This window comes from Drosophila mojavensis, unplaced genomic scaffold (genome assembly GCF_018153725.1).
Source record: "Drosophila mojavensis isolate 15081-1352.22 unplaced genomic scaffold, ASM1815372v1 contig_74, whole genome shotgun sequence".
NCBI classification, from domain to species: Eukaryota; Metazoa; Arthropoda; class Insecta; order Diptera; family Drosophilidae; genus Drosophila; species Drosophila mojavensis.
The window spans coordinates 11627017-11647475 of record NW_025318899.1 but is presented as its reverse complement, the minus strand read 5'-3'; the positions used below and the strand labels follow the sequence as shown (position 1 = coordinate 11647475).

At 43.3% G+C, this 20459-nt stretch overlaps 1 protein-coding gene across 11 annotated transcripts in view; it reads left to right on the top strand.

The window, feature by feature from the left end:
• Positions 1-20459, top strand: part of LOC6582161 — a 91987-nt gene that overhangs the window by 60030 nt on the left and 11498 nt on the right. For 8 of the 11 annotated variants that reach the window (XM_032731144.2, XM_032731143.2, XM_032731145.2 and 5 more), the window contains 8 exons: positions 2336-2563; positions 3528-3714; positions 8371-8485; positions 10566-10717; positions 14036-14238; positions 18137-18307; positions 19369-19563; positions 19722-19830. In XM_032731144.2, coding sequence (XP_032587035.1) covers positions 2336-2563; positions 3528-3714; positions 8371-8485; positions 10566-10717; positions 14036-14238; positions 18137-18307; positions 19369-19563; positions 19722-19830 — 1360 coding nt within the window. The remainder of the gene's footprint in view (positions 1-2335; positions 2564-3527; positions 3715-8370; positions 8486-10565; positions 10718-14035; positions 14239-18136; positions 18308-19368; positions 19564-19721; positions 19831-20459) is intronic. The other 3 variants (XM_032731146.2, XM_032731142.2, XM_032731137.2) reach the window with 1 other exon arrangement.

Sequence of the window (20459 nt, the reverse complement as noted above, 5' to 3'; positions counted from 1 at the left end):
TTGCCTCAGCCAACAACTTGCACCACTCAAATGAAAATGTGGCAATAAAATTCGTGTCAGGCTGACAAATGCGAATACATTTAAGCCAGATTAGCTGCACTTGTCGAATGTGCAGCTTGTTAAATAATAATATTTCATATTTTATTTATTATAAATATTCATATTAAATGCTGATTAAATTTCGATTAAAATTTAAATATTCACAATTTACAGGCGAATAATTGTAATTGGGATTTCATGTGACATTTGCAATAAAAACTGAATTTATTATATATATTATAGAGTTGAGAGGTGCGGTGAGGTGAGAGAGCCTGCGAGTGATAGGCAAGCCTTGAAGGGTCTTTTGGTTAACATTTAAAAAGCAAAAGCTGTTAATGGAACCCATTTAAAATTCTGTCACTTTCAGTCAAGCCTAGACATATAGTATATGTGTGATAGTATTCGGATATGTGTGGGTCAGCTGCAAAATTTTTAAATTGACTACCTGTTTACACCTGAATAATAATTAACTGAGTTTCCTTTAATTATAATAAATATAAGTATAATAAGTTATCTTGGGAATACTTGGGCTTTGCTTGAAAAATGTAATAAAAATGTCCGATTTTATTTATTTATTTATTTTTTTTTTTTTTTGCCATCTCTTGGCTGTTGCTTCCTTTGTATGCCTAGCTTGTTGTCCCTGGCCAAAGTCACAATGATACATTTGTCTACAGTGCTGCGCTTCAAACCTATTTCATAGTCACCCCATCAGAGTCAATTCCCTCCATAGAGCATAGACACAGCATATGTGAATATATTCCGTTTCGGTTATAAAAATCAGCTGCATGATTTTGTTTTGGAGCTGACAATTAAAATCTGTCTGTCTGATTGCAACTCATCGAGGATGTGTGTAATTAAATAGCCGACAAATTTCTCAAACGAACACAAGGCTATAAAATTGCTGCAAATTGTTGTTGCATGTCGATTGCCATTTGAAACTTGTATTTCAATGCACTCCCTCCCTCTCTCTCTCTCTCTCACACACTCTCTCTGTCTATCTGTGTGCCTAACCCTTGCCCTCTCTCTCTCTCTCTGTCAGTCTCTGTTGAGCATTTTAAACTTGATTATTATTTATAATTTGCAATTTGTGCAGCTGTTGCCTCAAATTTCACAGCACGTTCAAGCCAACAGCAACAACAATGCAAAGGACAATGCAAAGTAGCACAAACGCCTTCATTTCCTCTATAAATATAAAGTTGACACCCAAAAAAAAAAAAAAAAAAAAAAAAAAATAAATAAAGCAAGAAATGCAATGCATTGCAATGCCTTGCATATGCATTATTGATTTCACTGCGTGTGACTGCGTGTGTGTGTGTGTGTGTGTGTGTCTGTGTGCAGCATAATGACTTTGCAAACGATATATGCCACAACAAACACACATATAAATACTTACATGTATATAGACATATAAATGCATACACTTGTGTGTGAAAAAAAGATGCGAACGTTGCCCAATTGTTATGCAATGCAAAGATTCCTTTCCAGTTGCTGCTGCACATGTGGCAAGTCTGACGGATGTGCATGCAAATGTGGCATAGCTGCTGTCGCTGCCAACTTATCTCATTCTCTCTCTTTCTCTCTGTGTGTGAGTTTTGTAACTGCCAAACTAATTCAATTGTCGTGCAAGTAGTAAACTACACACACACTTAACTGTGTCTGTGTGTGTGTGTGTGTGTGTGTGTGTGTGTGTGTGTGGACGCATTACACCTGTGCTTGGGGCATGCTTGGTGCTACTCCTGCTCCTGCTCCTGCTGCTGCTCCTGCTGCAGCGGCAGCTAAAAGTTAGTCAGCCAGCAAAACCATCGTCGATGGCTGCCAATACAAATGCAATTTTCAGCTGGCAGCTGGGCGCCTGATTCGTTTACCAGTTGGCCAAACTGTTGGCTGCAAACACGGCTTCCACGACACCAGCTGCCACTGCCGCTGCCATTGCCGCTGCCGCTGCAGCTATAGCTTTGTTAACCGAACCCTCCTCGCACAGAGGACGATGATGCCGTTAAGCATTTTAACTGAGTTTTCTTCAAACTGCTGTCTGTCAGAGTCCGTTGACTGTCGACTGCCTGCTGGCTGGCAGGATGGCTGGGTGGCTGCTGCTGACGTTTTTCATTACACATTTGCTCTCGGATAGAAATGTGTTTTTGCTATTTTTCAATTTTCACTTCCGTGTGTGCTCCAGCAGCAGCAGCAGCAGCAGCAACCTTAATGACATTGTATGAGTGTATGTGTGTGTATGTGTGTGTGTGTGTGTGGTATATGTTCGCCTGTTTATCCAATCGAATTTTCTGCCTTTTTCCAGATGAATTCACGTGACGAGCCGGAAAAAACCTTCAAAGTTGCAATGCCCGACAATGCTTACTCGACAGTTTATCTACGTGACGCGATGTCTGTGGAGGAATTCCTTGCCAGCGCCTGCGCCCGTCGCAACCTCAATCCCATGGAGCACTTTGTGCGCGTCAAGAAGCGACGTGACATGGAGGATCACAATTACTTTGTGCCACATCGCAATGATCTGATTGAAAATTATGTAAGTAACCTACACCAAGAGCCCCGCCCACTCAGTCTCAGCACAAGCCAAAAAAAAAAAAAAGAAAAAAAAATAAAGAAAAAACACGCCCAGACACACACGTGCGCCTATAACTGTGTCTGTGTGGGTGGCAATTGCGATTGAACTTTGAACTTTGCACACGTGTTTGTTGTTTGTTCAAAATTAAGGGCAATTAAGGGAGTTTTTTTGTTGTTGTTGTTGTTGTTCAGTGCTCTCTCAACAAAGGAATTGCCAATTGAAAGGATTAAATGCGATTTGTTGGCACAAGTGTTTCGAATTTAATATAGACGATTTCAATGAGCTCTGAGATTCAGCCAATGCGTTGGCATCAGATTCAAGTTTAATTACAGCTGATAAATCACAAGTGGAATTAGCTCTACACGGCTAATGACATCATTTAAATGAGCCTCTCAGTTCGGCTCTTTCGGTTTCTTTGGCAATGCAAAGTCTACCTTGAATTGGAGTTCGTTTGTAGCTACGCTGCACTGGCTGCACCACAGCTGTGTCTGCTGCACCACCCACCGCCCACCCTGAGGCCCGAAATATGTAGCCACTTAGCGGGCGATTAGTCTGAGGATGCCATTTCTCAAGCTGCCAAGCCAGCCCGACGCAGGCCAGCCCAGCGCAGCTCGATCTCGGGGCAAAGTGCTTCAACAAAATTGCAAGCCGAACTCGGGAAAAAGTTTCGAGCTGAACAACAAGCTGTAAATATTGCCAGGTCAAAAGTGCAGCTGTACGAAACTTTCCGGCTGCTCAATAAATTGAGAATTAAAACAACTTTTTGGGGGCCAAACAGCAGATTTATTGAAACTCGTGCTGCGAAAAAAGACAGGAACAAAAAACAAAATGTAAAATAACACGAAAATAATTCAACTTTTTTTTTTTTAAGCTGCTTAGCAGTATAGCTAATTTTGGTATTCTTTATATTCTTTGCCTTCCGCAGCTACATAATCACGAATTTGTGGAGGTGTGCATGAAAATACTGTACCAGGTGGAGCTGCAGCGCACCACATTGGAGCAAATGTGGGGCTTCTCCGTCGAGGCGGAGCTGATTGAGAACGCGGAGCGGCAGGATGAGCTCTGTTGCTATGTGAGCCGCGTCGAGGACAAAAGCGTGGCCATGCACAATGGTAAGTACACTCGGGCAAATATAGCACTCGAGCAGCTACAGCTGCTTAGCTCAGCTGAATTCGTGCACTCACTCGCAATTTATGACACACAAAATGCCAAATGGCCATTGGCCAATGGACAAACATCAGGGGAGATGCCCGTTGGCAGGCCAACTAAGTCTCCTCCTGACTGCTCCTGACTGCCCGACAGCCAGCCGTAGTTCAACTGTGAAACAATGTGCGTTCCAATGTTGGCCAAGAATATTATCAAGTGGCACGCCCACTTCACTTGCAGCCTGCTACCAGCTAGCAAACATCACTGTGTTGGCATGCGCTTTTAGCTCTATCTGTGAGTGTGTGTGTGTGTGGTGGTGGAGAGAGAGAGAGAGCTGCGCTTCTTTTATATTTAAATGCTTTTCACTTTTATGTCACAAAAAAACTTGAGCCAAACTCGCTTTGGTTGCACCGAGCACAGAGTCAAGTGGAGCACTGAAGCTGCGGCTGGAGTGAGCAGCAGTTTGTATAGCAGCTCCTCAGGGCCAGGCTCCTCAGCTACTGCAGCTGCAGCAGCAACTGCTTCATGAAAAACTCAATAGTCAGCGCTTGTAAGCGAGCAGAAGACATCACGTCGGATGATGAGCAGCGCACTCGAAGATGCTGTGCTTGCTTCCTCTCCTTCCCTCTCTCTCTCTCTCACTCTCTGTCTCTCTCGGTCGCTGTGTATGCACCTGTAATGACAGCCACAGGGCCATAGCGCCTGTGTTCTTAAAGGCTTTTCGGGCGTCATCTTAGACATCCCTTACCTGGCCCTTACCTAGCCCCACCTGGCCGTGCCTTACCTTTGCCACCCCTTGTTGTTTTTCTATCACTTAAAATCAACTTAAGTTGGCATTTGCATGCATAGTGGGAGCAGGTGGAGCTGGGAGAGCTGGGCGAGCTGCAGTCAAGTGCTTGCAGTCGAAATGCCACTCGAGCAACGCTTTAAATTATGTCGACTGATGTTGACACTGGTTCCGTCTTGGCAGCGCCAACTCCTGCCAGGTGCTGCCTGGCGTATAACTGCAATGCCAGCACTTGCAAAAGTGATGAACCTGAAAGAAAGTCGCGCAGCGGAAACCTCATTAAGCACGTTGAGTGCGAATGTGGCAACGACAGAGGCGGCGACAACAACGAATCAAAAGTCCATAAAACAATGTGCACCGAAAATCGTTAGCAAAAACTGAGACATGAGTCCGCGCCCCATCTCACCCCCTGCCGCCCACTCGCGACGCCTTAAAAGTTAGCCCTGCCACTGGCGGTTAGTTTATAATTTGCCATGAGTTTTTCTTCTTGCACTTTTTTTGTCTGTCTCTCTCTCTCTCTTACTTTCTCCCTCTCTCCCTCTTTCTCTCTTTTTTGTCGGTTGGCTTAAAACTGCGTTAACAATGCCACTGGACAAGTTTTTGCCAGGGTGTTGAATTTAATGAGCAGCAAATAAAGTGCTGCAGCTAGTGCCAGATTTGCTAATGACTTTGCTTGTTTACTTTCTTCTTTTTCATTTTGGGTGATTTTTTTTTATGTTCTGTGCAGCTGCATTAGGTGAACTGCAATTTTGGTGGATATGCATAATCAAGGTGTAATTGAATTAAATGCGAGTTACTTAACAGAGAGAATAACAATTCACTTAGCTAATCTCTTGAGCTCTGGAGAGATTTTAGCTTAGTGTAATCAATATAAAGACACGCTGGCTGTCGTGTGTATTAAAGGGCTGCCGAGACACGAGCACCAATCAAAAGTTAATTGGTCTCTCATATGCTCGAGCCTCGGCTTGATCACCTGAGGCACTCTGAGAACGACTGGAATGAGAGAGAAACAAAGGCACGACGATGCATAGACTGTTTAGAGCATATGTATATAAATCTCCTACAGCTGGCGTTTAGACTACGAAGCTCATTAACGCCATTTCTCAATATAAAAGCCTTCTAGTGCAATACAATCTCTCATTCGCTATAAAATAGATCCAAGTATTGGTGCTCACCTTTTCAGCAGCACCAATATTTGTTTTTATTCAGAGAGCCAACTCTTGAAGGCTGAGCACAGGAGTTTTTTCGAGTCTGTTCTAGTTCCTTTAAGCCCACAACTATTATATTCAAATGCAATATATACAGATAGGGCTGTCGGTTGGATCTAGAGCCTCTTTGATCTTTAGGCAGCTTAAGTTGTATTTAAGATTCAGCTAGAAGTTATAATGCTGTGACAAAATTAAATGTATTTCTAGACTTTCAGCAATACTTTACATTCGGCTTTACTGATTTTAAAAATTTTATTTAATTTAATAATTTTAATAATATTTATGTATTAGTAGAATAAGCAAACAGAAAGCTTTTTTATACATTCCAAATTATGCTAGTCAAAAAAAAAAATAAAATCATGTTTATATCGGAAAGTCCTCATTACCTAACTCCAATTGCAGATAGCTCAATTAAAACTGCAGCACTTTTTTGCAATCAGCAATAGTTCAATAACTAAAACCGTAAATACAATCAAAAATAATTTCGCATTTAAACACACAAACACTTAGTCCATTTAAGCTCGACGTGTTTACGCATATTTGAAAAGTTCAGGCTATGAATATTATCTGGGCGGGAGCGAGGGGGAGTTGAAAAAGTGTCGCAATTGCAGAGCCATAAATAAATAGTTACAAAAGTTACGAGTTACGATAAAAGTGTGCAGCGAGTCGAACGATAACAAGTTGCAGCAATCTGCGAGTGTGCACAATACAATGATAATAACGGGACAATAACAGGATATTATTCAAGGACATCAATAAATATGACGTAACATTTGCCAAGTTTTGCATGTAAATGGAATCGAACAAGTGCGTGTGGCTGCATAAATTAGACAAACTTCAAAAGAGAGAGAGAGAGAGAGGGAGAAAGAGAGAAAGAGAGAGAGAGAGAGAGAGAAAGAGATTGTGAGAGTGGAAGATAGATAGAGGATATTAATTTAAATGCTTATTAGCAAGTGCCAAAGACCAATTTAAGGGCGCCACAAAACAAAACTGGGCTAGAGCTGCCCAAGGCAGTTGCCAACCAGAGAAACTGCAACATAACAAAAACGCATGCAACCACAAATGCAGCAACCATTGCAGCAGCAATAGTGGCAAATGCAAATGCAAATGCTGTGGCTGCCCACTTTTCTTGAGCTAATTGAAACCCCAAAATGTCTTTGAGTTGCCTTTAATGAGCGCTTAAAGTGTGCCCTAATTCAATGTGCTTAAATGCAACCTGCCATATGCCACATGCCACACGCCACATGCCGCATGCCACATGCCACTCTAAGCTGCCAACTGGCAACTGGCAACTGGCAACTGGCGCCTGTTTGCTTGGCTTTTTCCCAGTTAACAAACAGACGCAGTCGAGCAGCCATCGAGCCATCCATAATAATGATGGCCACAAATGCAACAGCAGCAGCAGCAGCAGCAGCAGCAGGAGTAGTGGTAGCAGCAGCAACATTTGCACCAACTGCCTCCGCTGCATGTGTACAGAAGTTGCATGCCGCACAGTCGAGTGTTGAAAAACAAGCGTGGCAAAGTATTTGGCAAACATGAAATAACAATTTGCTCAAGCCAAGAACAAAGCTGTTGTCAACGCAGCCAAAAAAAAAAAAAAAAAAAACTGAGCAAGAGAGAAAGAGAGAGAGAGAGAGAGAAAGGGTGAGCTAGAGAACTGCAAAACAGCGTAAAGCTAGAACAACCGCAACAGAGTAAACAAAATAAATATCAAGTCGAGTAGATATTTGTCTAATGCATGTGCTGCCAAAGCTAAAGCCAAATAATCCACAGCAAAACGTAACGAAACGTAAACGCAAACGTAACGAATGTGCTGCGAAAACAACACAAAAAGCACACACGCACACACACATACACATATACAGGGAAAAAGAAATAGAAACGAAAATCCATTTGAAATTGTAGAAAATGCAAAAATTGTGCAGGAGGTGCTGCTGCTGCTGGTGGTGCTGCTGGTGGTGGTGCTGGTGGTGCTGCTGCTGGTTACTGCTGCCTGGCTGGCAGGTTCAAGGTGCAGCAGACTCTTGCATAAAATACACAACTGTCAGACAGATAACAACCCATGCACACACACACACACACACACCAACACACGTGCGCATATCTGTCGAAGTTGCTGTAGCTGCAACAACACTGATAACGTGCAACAAAACAAAAATGAAGCCAAGCAGCTGCCTGCTCGAAATAAATGTTGTAGAAAACACGAATCACACACACACACACACACACACAGAGAAAGAGCCATACACACACACACACATAGAGTTGAGCTAGATGCAATACATTAAACTGGCAACGGGGCGTATGAACAATGCGCCGAGCACATTGTGTTTGTTATTGTTTTTATCGCTAGCCCAAGACATGGGCGCTTATGTTAAGGCAAGTTGTCACTGCCTCGCCCACAACTGATGCTGTTACAGCACCGCCTCCTGCCAGGCAGACAATAATAGCGCGCCACTATTAAATTTTACCCCAACTGCTGCTGCTGAGGGAAACTCTATTGTTTACACACACACAAACACACACATAGACACATAGACACATAGATACATTATGGAAATAGTTAATATTATAAACGTTCGCTCGCTCTTAACTCGGATTTTGTGTCTTCTTCATTTTCAATGCAGGCATTATCAAGGGAGACGAAATAATGGTCATCAATGGCGCAATTGTTTCCGATCTAGATATGATGTACTTGGAGAGCGTGCTGCAGGAGGAGCAATCGCTCAGCATGATGATGCGGTAAGTTGCACTAATCCATTTTACACCATCACTGTCCCAGTCAGCCTGTCAATTATCCATCTCGCATGCTGTTGACTTGAATGCATCAGCTTCAAGGCAGGCGACATGCGAGCCTTGCATTTCCCATTTCCCATGTCCCGCTTCACTTTTCTATTTCTTGCCATTGTTGCATGTCGATATGGCTGGTCATTGTTTAAACAGATATCAAATATAAATATAAATATAAATATATATACATATATATACATATATGCACATATTGTATACATGTAGACTAATTAACAAGTTGGCCATTGTTTAACCAACAATGACGTTTATCGCCCTTTTAATACCTCAGCTGGTCAGCATAACAATTGGCTACACTTTGCTTTGTTTCATAAACGAATTAAGCTGTTTTCCTTTAAAGTTTGCTCTAGGCCGATTGCTCAGCTTCACTTGGCATTTGATTTAATGCAATATAATAGTCAAATTGTAGCTCGGTAGCCCGAGGCCAATTCACAGAACTCTGTTTAGTTATGCCGTATCATGTGTTGTTGAATCTCATTAATTTTGCTATTTGAGATAACATATCTGGGAGAGGTGCCAAAGCTGCTTAAATATTAATTAATTACAGATTTATCGAACCGTGCATAATCCCCGATTCAATATTATTTCATTGAATAACATATGCAGTTGAACTCATGCAAATCGTAAAGGGAAAATAAATCTAAATTAATCCAAGATCGATTTATTTTAAATAATTTAAATTTATTTGGATTTTAGGAAAGAAGAAACAATAACAAAATTTAGTTAAAGTCAAGCAAGCCAGATAAAGCACTTACTATATATATACAAAATAAATATCTTTTATACGTATATATACATACACATATATCTATATATACACTCTCCTATACCTACAACCTTTACAAGCTAGACTAGCTTTCAGTTCGTTTTTCCAGCTGTACGATGCATTTTTCTGACAGCTTCGGCTTTGTTATGGCACTCGAGAAATCAATTAACTTTTCTAATGGCAGCTTTTATACATCTTTTTTTTCTTTATGCTGCACAATGTGTGCGCCTATTTCAGACCGCCAACTCGTGTATATCTATCTTAAATTCTCAAAGCCAGCTTCCCGAAAAAGAGGCAGAAAAAAACCCTCTAAATTGACTCTGTCCTCAAAATGCTTCAACCTCTAAAGCCACACACGCGTTTAATATTAAATACCGCACAAACTTTCAAAATGAATATGGAGAAAAAAAAGCAAAAAAGAAAAACCTCGAAATATGTCAACATTCGACAAGCTTTTTGTACATTTTAGTAGCTGTAGTTGGCCAATAAGCAGCCCAGAGATACACACACACACACACACACACACACACACAGACACAGACGCACGAACAGTATAAAAAAAATAGTTTCGCAACAAATCAAAAATGGGAAATTTAGCACCAAAAATGGCAGAGACGAACAAATTTTCCGAGCTTTTAATATTCCGCTTTTCAATTTTCATGACAAAGTCCGAAACAACAAAACTAAAGCCACAGATGAACACAAACACATTGACCAGTTACCCATATAGAAGAGCGCAAGAGAGAGGGAGAGGGAGGGGAGAGGGAGGGGACAGTGAGCGGAGGCTGTGGCTAGAGCGTTGAAGTAGGGTTGATGTTTCAGGGGTTCGCTGGGTTCAGGTTTGAAGCAGAGGGAGTTGGCTTTTGAGGCGGGGCTGCGACGACCCTTCGGCCGGCGCATAGCCAGGCATTTTGATAGCCTAATTAGCTGCTCTTTATGGCCGCATTGGCTTTTGTGTTAAGCGTTTGCGAGGCAACAAACTGTAACCCATGACCAGGGCCCAGCCTCCTCCCACACCCACCCACACGTTCCCAAATCCCATTCAAATTATGCACGTTGGAAAGCATTTTTCCGCATCTTTTGCCACTGACATAGAAAAAGGTCAGACAGGTGTTTGGCTTTAAGCCGTGGACTCTCAACTCGAATCCAATATCAAATTATGTTAATTATTTTGTGTACTTTCATCAAAAGTTGCTTTAACATTGTCTACTCTTCTTCTTCTTCTTCTTCTTCTATCCCATTGTACAGCTCCTCGCGCACCGAACCGCCAGATCTAGTGGGCATAATGCGTGTAACGGACGATATGATTGACTCTCTGGTGTGCCCGCCGCCACCCTCAGATCCGCCAGTGATGAGCGAAGAGATGATAACTGGACTGATTGTGCCAGCTCCCGGTTGGAGTAAGTATATTCCTTTAGGCCCCCATACGCCGCTCCACATATAAATGCGAACTGTAAATACCTTTGGTCGGGCTTCTAACTAAAACAGAAACTAAAACTGTGCGTGGAATGTTTTTTCTATATACTTTTTTATTTAGCTTTCTGTTATTTTGTTTTCAACATTTGAAAGCCGCAGCCCAACATTCATCCACGGCTACAACAAAAGCATACTAATCACAGCAGCAGTTGTGCTCGTTGTTGTGCTTGTTGTTGTGGTTAAGGTGCGGTGTACCTCTTTGCCCGCATCTGCCTTTCACTCTCTCTCTCTCTCCCTCTCCCTTTGGCTGTTTCTGTGTGGTTGGCGCTGTGACGGTAACAGCGGAAACGTAAAGCGCATTTCCGGGCGCGCATGCGAATTTGTAAAGTTCATTAAAGTAATTTATATTTTTCGTTTAATGCATGTTGCAAGTGCTTCATACAACATGCAACAACAATTACATCAATAAGTAGCGTGCTAACAGAGAGAGAACGAGAGAGAGAGAGAAAGATGGATAGTGTGTGGGTGGGAGAAACGAATAGTTCCCTGTGTATGTGTGTGTGTGTGTGTGTGTGTGTGGCATGCCATGCTGTCGTTGCATTTCGTTTCGCTTTGCAGCAACAACAACTACATAATTACAGGATTACAAACTGCGCCCACACACACACACACGCACACACACACACACGCTGCACTGCACTCAAAAAGCCGAAGTGGCTAAGAACACAAAACAATTAAAAACCAACAAACGCAGAAAACAACGGCAACAACAACGTGCATGCATGCATGTGTGTGTATGTGTGTATTTTATATAGTACACAAAATGAAACATTTTTATGCGGCAAACAATTAAAAGGCACAGCAAACTAAAAAAGAATTAAAATAAAAAATGAAAACACTAAAACAAGAACAACACGAAGGCATATATGAAAATAAAGGGAAAAATCAAGCATATACATATATAAATATATGTATATATGTGTAGAAAAAATTAAACGACTCACATGCAGCTGCCACATGTATTGGCAATATGTGTGTGTGTGTGTGTGTGTGTGTGTGTGCATTGCGTATTTTGTAGCATATTCGCCATTTTGGCACACAGTCAGTCGGCTGATGAACGGACATTTGTGGCATATGGCTTATGGATATGGCGGCATATGCAACAAAAACCGTTTGCCATTCAACATGAATGAGGGGGAGGGCAACAACAAGAGAGTGAGAGAAAGAAGCATAAATAAAAATGAAAAGAAAAACTGGATTACATTTCACTTTGGCAATTAAACCGAGAAAGGAACTTGGGCAAACCCTGCGACGGGGCATGCAACTTGACGTTGCAGCACTTTTAGCTTATTAAATGCACAATTTGATGAAGACTGCAATCAGAGAAGAGCAAGCTGTATCCACTCTATATAAATATCTATATACATATGTATACATTTATTTTTTATGCACAAGTGAAGCTGGTCAAACGTTACATCATTTTCATTCTCATTTTCGTTTCTTTTTTGGTTAATTAAAAAGAAGAGCCAAAAGCACTTTGAGTGTATTCGAAGCAGCTTTCATTATCATATGTTACTCTCTTGTAGTCATGCAGATAATTAGTTCCTCTTTTGACTCTCTCTCTCTCTCTCTGAAAGTTTCCATTATAGAGCGAGTGCATCTAATTAGCTTGCCATGGCAACGTGTATATAAGTTTAGCCAAAAGTTTAGCTTGGCTTAAGAGTGCTTTAAATGTGATTAAATTTTACAGCCTGAGCTTAAATAGTTTGCAAACAGATTTTTAGCTATATATTTATATTGTATATATCTAGCGCGAAACTTTGGCAATAAACTTAAAGTTAAATAGCAAATGCCCCGAGCCTTGGCGCACATGTGCTCTGATATATGATATTATAATAACTTAGTCAGGTCAATATCTTTGAGCTATCAATAGCTGTCAAAATAGCTGAGGCCAGCTGCTCTTTTCTCACTTGACGACATACCAAAGGTGAGCTGTAGAAGAAGCATTCGATATGTTTTTAACAGTCTCACGTTTGAGCTTAGCCACCAGCACAGCTCGTTTCATAAACCTGTGACCCACCTGCCTCGCCCAGGGACACACACACACACACACACACACACACACACACACAGACACTCGTCTTAGTTTAAGTAAAGCCACTACTAAAATTCTAGACTTTATGGCCAATGCACGTTTTCGAGTTGCTCGTTTAAATGACCAACAACAACAACAACAACAACAACCACCAACAGCAGCAGCAACAACAGCAACCAACCAAGCAAAGTGTGGAACGAACAACGTCTATAAGTTATTAGCCCCGTCTCCGTAGTTGTCTAGCTTTGCCTTTGAGAACTACGTGCAATTTGTAAGAAGACCGCAACTTGAAATTTATAAGGCGGCAATTTCAATATCTCACACACACACACACACTCATGCACACCCCTTGATTGTGTGTGTGGTGTCAAATTTGAAGCAAAATGTTCATAAAATTTGTTGTAACCAATTTGCATGTGGCAAGCCGAGGGCCCGAGCGCCGCGGAGAGCAGCATTCAAGGACATGATTTTTAAACGCTTCCTGGCGCTGCCAAAACTACCACGAGCTCACACACACACATGTGCATGCATACTATGTACGTGTATGCATGCCATGTGTATGGGCCATAAATTTTTTGCTTCTTGGTTAAATCTTTGCCGCGCCTGCATACATATATGTGTGTGTGTGTGTGTGTGTATGTGTGTGTGCGTTGCCTTCACATACTCCAGCCTCGCGCTGCCTTCGCCTCTGCCCCACTTATGTTGGACGTTGTGGCAAACACATAGCAGCAATAATCATTACAGCTTGTTGTGGCTGTTGTTGTTATTCTTTTTGCTGCTGTTGTTTTTTTGGCTGCTCGGTGGCTGCTCCTGCTAGCTCCTGGCCCGCTCCTGGCCTGCTCCTGACTGCCGGCTGTATTTTTGTTGTTATTACTTTCAGCTTTGTGCCTGCCTGCCCCACTGCCTGGCTGCCTGGCTGGCTGGCGTTGTTTTGCTCTGGCCATTTCTGCAAGTATTAAATTCCTGCTGCTTTTTATTGCGCAAACATGGAATTTAAAATTAACAAACAAGCTGCAACAACATAAATAAAATGCTTAATCGAACTTTAAGCCAGCAGCAGCAGCGCAGCAGCAGCGCAGCACCAGCGCAGTCTGTGTTCGCCAGAGGCAGCTGGCAACTAATTACGAGGCAGCCAAAAACAAATAATAATAAACATAACTAACTGTTATCTTTAACTCATGCTCGAACCTGTATACTCCTCTTCTAGATGGCACTGGCAAGGATTTGTACTCACCGGAGGCGGAAAGCTCGCCGGCGCCCTCATTTGTGGAGCCAACTGTGGCGCAATTGGCAGCCGGCGCTGGCGCTGGCGTTGGCGGCGGCGGCATCATTTCAGGACTGGGCGTGGCCAAGCCAACATCGCGCACCAGCAGCTTTGAAATTGAGAATCTGCTCAAGACTGCGGAGCAAGTAAGTGCCTAGTACTCAGCCCGTTTTACCCCTCTCTGTCCCCCATCTCTCTACCGCTCTTTATATATTATATAAACATGACCAAGAAGAAACAAAACGCAAACACGTTAAACCCGTCCCGAACCCAGAAAAAAAAAAACTGAAATGAAATAAAATAAACCACTGGCCCCTAGACCTGACATCCAAAACAAGATTCGAAGCTGGCGCTGGGAGCGGAACTTGGCACTTGGCTGACACCCGGCTGAGGCAGCGGGAAAACTCAGTTCCAATTGCTTTGAACTCGCCGAGCGGAAGCGGAAACTATTAAAACGAGCGCCAAACACGAGCCGCAGCACGGCAAGACGGCAAGACGGCAAGACGGCAAGGGGCTCCAGCCCGACCGGGCAGTGGCATGAGCCTGGGGTTTGTGCACTTCTGATTGAAATGTGCACAAATTGAAATTTGCTAAAGCCAAGAGAGAAGTGCCTCGTGTGGGTTATGCTCAGCCGAACCGTAGCAGGAGTAGCAGTAGCAGCAGGAGTCGCAGAGTAGCAAAGGGGTGACAGAGGTTGAGAATTTGTAGTGGTAGTCTTGGCTGTCAGTTGTTGCCGCTCAAGATGTTTGTGCCACAAATTTGGCCTATTGGGTCTTGTTGCTTGCAAGTCACCAAACAATAAACGTCACAAATAGAAATGTGCTGGCATAAAAATATCAAGGATATATATATATATATACAACAAATATGAACGACAGGCTAGAGAGAGTGAGAGAGAGAGAGAGATAGAGAGAGACACGGGGGCAGAGCCAGTGACAGTGAGTGAGACAGATAGAGCAGAGACAAGAAAGAAACGCAAAGACGCCACAGAATGCACTTTGTTTCTGGATATGCTTTACCCAAGTGTGCTCGAAACTGGCAGAAACCCACTTCATTTAATGATACTTGAACACTGTGACACACAAACACACTGAGGCCGAGCACACACACACACACACACACACACACATGCATGCAGAACTGCCAGGCGAGACAGCAACTGGAGAGTCAGGGCGTTACATAAGAATCCTTTTAATTCAAGTTGACATTTCGCACAGCAGCAGCAGCGGCAGCAGCGGCGGCGGTGGCAGTGGCGGCTTCTGCTGCAGCTCACCAAGAAATTCAAGAAATTTTCAAATTTTTCATCTTTGGGGCATGACGCCAGCAGCAGCAACAACAACAATGAGTGCTGCTGCAACAACAATGTTGGCACTCAGCAGCTGGCCCATAAGCTGCCTCAGCCGCTCACCTGGCGCACTAAACCCGCCATCCAGCCCAACAGCCCAACTAGCAACCCAGCCAGCCAGCCAGCCAGCCAGCCATCCAGCCCGCCTCTCAGCCCTGTCCATGCCCCTTTTGTGTGTTACTCTTTGTTGGTTTTGGGTCGCCGCTGCCGCTGCCACTGCCGCTGCCGACGCCGCTTATGCAAATCAGCGGCGCAGCCGTCGACGTTGCAGCTGAAAGAAATGCAGAACAATAAAACAGTTAAAAGTAGACAAGAACAAGCTGCACAACAACGCCAAGGCAGAGCCGAGGAAGAGAGAGAGAGAGAGAGAGAGAGAGACAGATGCATGGAGAAAAACGAACGAAACAATAATACACAAAGTGCAACTGCATAAAAGTGAAATGTCTTCTTCCACAATGCCAGCGAACAGCAACAACAACAACAACAGCAACAGCAATTCAACTGAATGTTGCACGAACAATGACAACTGAAATTTCATGAGATTGTTGCTGCAACTACATGGCAAAGTCTTCAAGACAGCAAGTATGTGCGTGTGTGTGTGTGTGTGTGTGTGTGTGAGTGAGTGCAGAGATGGAAACGTGACAAAACAATCAGTCACGAAAACAAACGTGGCATCATCTGATGCATTTATAAGCTGCAGCGGTTTTCTGCCATATTCTCCAACTTAAATCTAACACAAAATGTTGGTTAACTGCGACGGTAGATGGCGCCAGCTCAGTGCAAACAAAAAGCAGCCAATTTAGCGCACAATACAAACACAAGCGCAAATTTACATTTATATTAATGTACATCGATGTACACGAAAGAATTGAGCATATTTTACAGTTACTTGTGCAGCCTCGAGCTATTTGTATTTGCCATCGCTGCTGCTGCCGCTGCCGCTGCTGCTGCTGCTGCCGTCGAAGAGTTGTTTTCATACGCTTTTGCTTCTGCTCTTCATGAGCTTCAGTATTCTGTGGACAGATGGCGCCAGGCTAACTATATACAAGTGTTGTCTCTCTTACTCTCATGCGCAGTGCCGTGCAGGCCAGTGAGTGTTGCACTCACACACACACATCAAACGAGCGCAATCTCGATCTCGCAATCACACACACATGTTTGAACTCTTACGCCCCCTAGGTGGGCAGCATGAGAACGATATTAAATTTCGTTGGCGTTCAAACTATATCGGCTATCAGCTGAAATTCGCAAACAGTATACAGTTAAGCCTTTGACTCAATCACGCTGTCATCGCCAATGACTGGCCATTCCTTGGGGCAGGGCGCATTGTGAGCCCTGTCAAGCACAGTGGTAAAGCTTATGTGCCATCTCTCAATCGCTATCGCTCTCTGTCGCGCTGCTGTTTACCGCTCTGTTGATTTAAACTCTGACCTTTTGCAAATTGCACAGCACTCAAATACACACACACACACAGATAGAGGAAAAGAGAGAGAGCGACAGAGACAGATAGCGCAGGGCGTATAAAAATATTTGTTTAGGCATTTACAATGCAAATTCGTTCAATATTTTGGTGGGCGTGGCAAGTCAATTTAACTAAGTTCCGGTCAACGAGCCATTTAACACTTTTGCCTAACGAAGAAAACAGCAAGAATAATGACAGAAAGTTAAACCAATAGAAAAACAACATAACGAATGAAAGAAAACTTGAACGAACAACAAACAAAAAAAAAAAAAAAAAAACAGAAAAAAGAAAACAAAACTGAGCGAAAACCGAGAGACCTAAAACCACTGTGCGAGTGACATAAGAAGGCTGAAGATTTGCGCACCTCTACACTTTATGCAAAATGCGGTTGTGTGGTTAGCTCTGTGTGTGACTGTACGTGTGTGCTACTGTGTATGTGTGTGTGTGTGTGTGTGTGTGTGTGTGTGTGTGTGTGTGTTTATTTGGTGTAGTTGTATGCACACACACTCTATGTCAACCGTCAAGCGTCAACTGTCAGTGCCAAATGTGCTTGTAACCGCACACAAACAGCAACACCAACACCATCACGAACAGCAGCAGCAGCAGCAGCAGCAACAACTTTGCCGAGGACAAAACACAACAGCAACAACAACAACAACAGCAACAACAACAGCAACAGCAGATACAACAAGCAAACGACGCCCCCAACTTGGACTTACGACAAGGACGTGACAGTCATTTAGAACCGCAGCTGACGTCGCCTCCGTTGCCGTCGTCGTCGCCGTCGTCGTCGTCGTCGTCGCTGGGGCTACGTTTATGTCTGTCTGTTTAAAGTGGCCGCCGCGAGTTCTACAATAATGCCAGCCAGCCAGCCAGCACTCAGCTGAACGACCCATGCCAACAGTTTGACCCAGTCCAAGCAAACCCAACGCCCTGAAACGACCCAGCCCAGCCCAGCCCAGCCCACCCCCGTATCCGTCCTGTTCTAACTATCGCTGTCTATCTATCTCTGTCATGCTAACTTCATTTTTGTTTATTGTCATTTATTTTTGGTGTCTCTTTTTTGTGTGGTCGCTTCGCTCGTTTTCGTTTCGTTTCTTTCGTTTCACGATCCTCATCATGCAACAACAACAATAACAACAACAACAACAACAACAAACACAACAACATAACACAATCAACAATCAACCAACCAACCAACCAACCAACCAACCCAACCGAACCCTGACCTGTTAAGGTTACCGGATTTTGTCGTTCACCTCAGGAAACGCGCAAATCGAGCCCCACGGGTTCAGTCACATCGTCGGTCTCGACCACAGCTTTAACGCTATCGCGCCAGCTGACCGATGCCGAGAAGCTGCGCAAAGTCATCATGGAGCTGGTGGACACGGAGCGCACCTACGTCAAGGTAAGTTCACTCTACGATTATATTATCCTATCAAATTAGTTTTCTCCTCAGCTCAGTTTTTTTATATGCGCCTGTAGCGTCTATTCCTTTCTTGTTGTTTTTTATATCATATTCAAAATGAAACGAAAAAGATTAAGTAGATATACATACATATATAAATCCTTGCACAGCCGTCTGCAATGCCTCGTCATAAGCCTGGCTGCAGCTGGCTTGGCCAGCAGGGTATTTGAACACCTTCCAGAACTATTATTTCTTGGCTTCGGCTTCGGCTCTGGCTTCGACTAGGGCTTGTCGGCCAAAAAATATTACACATTCCATTCATTAGTGTTGGCTCGCAATTAAAAATGCAAATTTTAATCCTTTAGCCATGCGGCTGTGTGGGCTGCTCTGGCTTGAAGCCACGCCCTCTCGAGTTCGCCAGGAAGCATACAAATAATTATTATAATTTAGAAATTATGTAAAGCGCCGCGCCGCTGCGGCGAGTCTTATCTCTCTGGCAGTAGCCCGACGACGTTCGCGCGCCCCCCTCGCTGCCCCCTGGCCATATTTGCAGTCCCCATTCCCAGCTATCCGCTGGCCGGAAGTATTGTTCCAAATGAAAGCGCGCGCCTGCGGCTATGCTACAGTTTTTGCCCATATTTTTATTTACTTTTTTTTTGAGTCTATCTACGTTGTTGTTGCGGGTAAAACTAAAAAGTTGTTCGGGCGAGAGAACTGGTCACCAGACTCAGACCCAGTCCCAGTCCCAGCCCCAGCCCAGCGCAGCAGAGCTCAGCTCAGCTGGGAGTTTTTGGGGGTGGGGGCGCTGTTGCGGGCAGTTGTCGTCGTTCTTGGGCTGCTGATTTTTTAATTTAATTTATGCATCTTTCTTTCATTTCGTTTTATATTATTTTGTTCCTTTTGGTTGTTGCTTTTGCTGCTTTACTCATTTTTCATTTTTTATGTGTCAACAAATTTGAATTTATTGAACAACAACAACAACAACAACAGCAACAACCAGATGGGTGTAAAAACATTTGAATTATTTTATAATCTTTGTTTTTCTTCTTCTTTGCATGCAGCACTTGAACAATCTGCTGGAGCATTATCTGGAGCCCATGAAACGCGAAACGTTTCTATCGAATGCGGAAATTAATGCGCTCTTCGGCAACATACACGAGATTGTTACATTCCAGCGTCAGTTTCTCCAGAATCTCGAAGAGGCGCTCGAACTTGAGCCGGAATTCAATAAATTCGAGCATTGCGGCCAGTTCAGGGTAAGTTTATCCGTCAATGTGTGTGCGTGACTCGCCTAACTAATTCCAATTCCCTTTGACTTATCTTATGTATGTGTATTTGTTTTCATGTTTAATCTCTTTTTGTTCTCATTCTCTCGCCCACTCTCTCTCTCTCTCTGTCTCTCTCGCTCATACAGAACGTCTTATTTGCGATTGGCTCGGCTTTTCTCTATTATGTCAATCACTTCAAGCTGTACTCCTCGTTCTGCGCCAGCCACAGCAAGGCCCAAAAGGTTCTACATCCAAGTAAGTACATTGAAACTATTTACATAGAATTCCATTAGATTGAAAGCAATCTGGCTTTAAGAGAATCCGAGTAAGCCAATTTAAATAAATACTAAATACATATCTGTCCAGTTGAATAACTCAATTAACGTATAAGTTTATTAAAAAATATATATATTTTCCATTGACAAAAATGTGGAGATTTTTCCGTATTGATTCTGTAATGGAAATCAACAAATATATGACCAGACATATGCATAACCAAATCACTCACACGCCTCGTGCGCCTGGCTGAAAAAAACCACAGACTTCTTTTAGCTTGTTTTCATGCAGTCATTTACATGTGTATAACTGTAATGCAAAGCGAACGAACGAGCGCAGGGCTGGAGAATTCTGTAGACGTGTCGCATGACAATTCAGATAGAAAAGTATTTACCATATATGCATAAATCCATATATTATGAGCCATGTGTGTGTGTGTGGGAGTGCGTGTGTGTGGCTGCTGCTCTCAACTATTGCAATCAGCGTAAAGCGTCAAAGTCTATTTGAGTTTGAAGTTTACTGAACTGCCGTGGGGGAGGGGCCTGCGGGGCGGGCCAAGGGTGCTGCTGCTGGGGAAAAGTTGTGAAAAGTAAAACAAGCGACAAGTT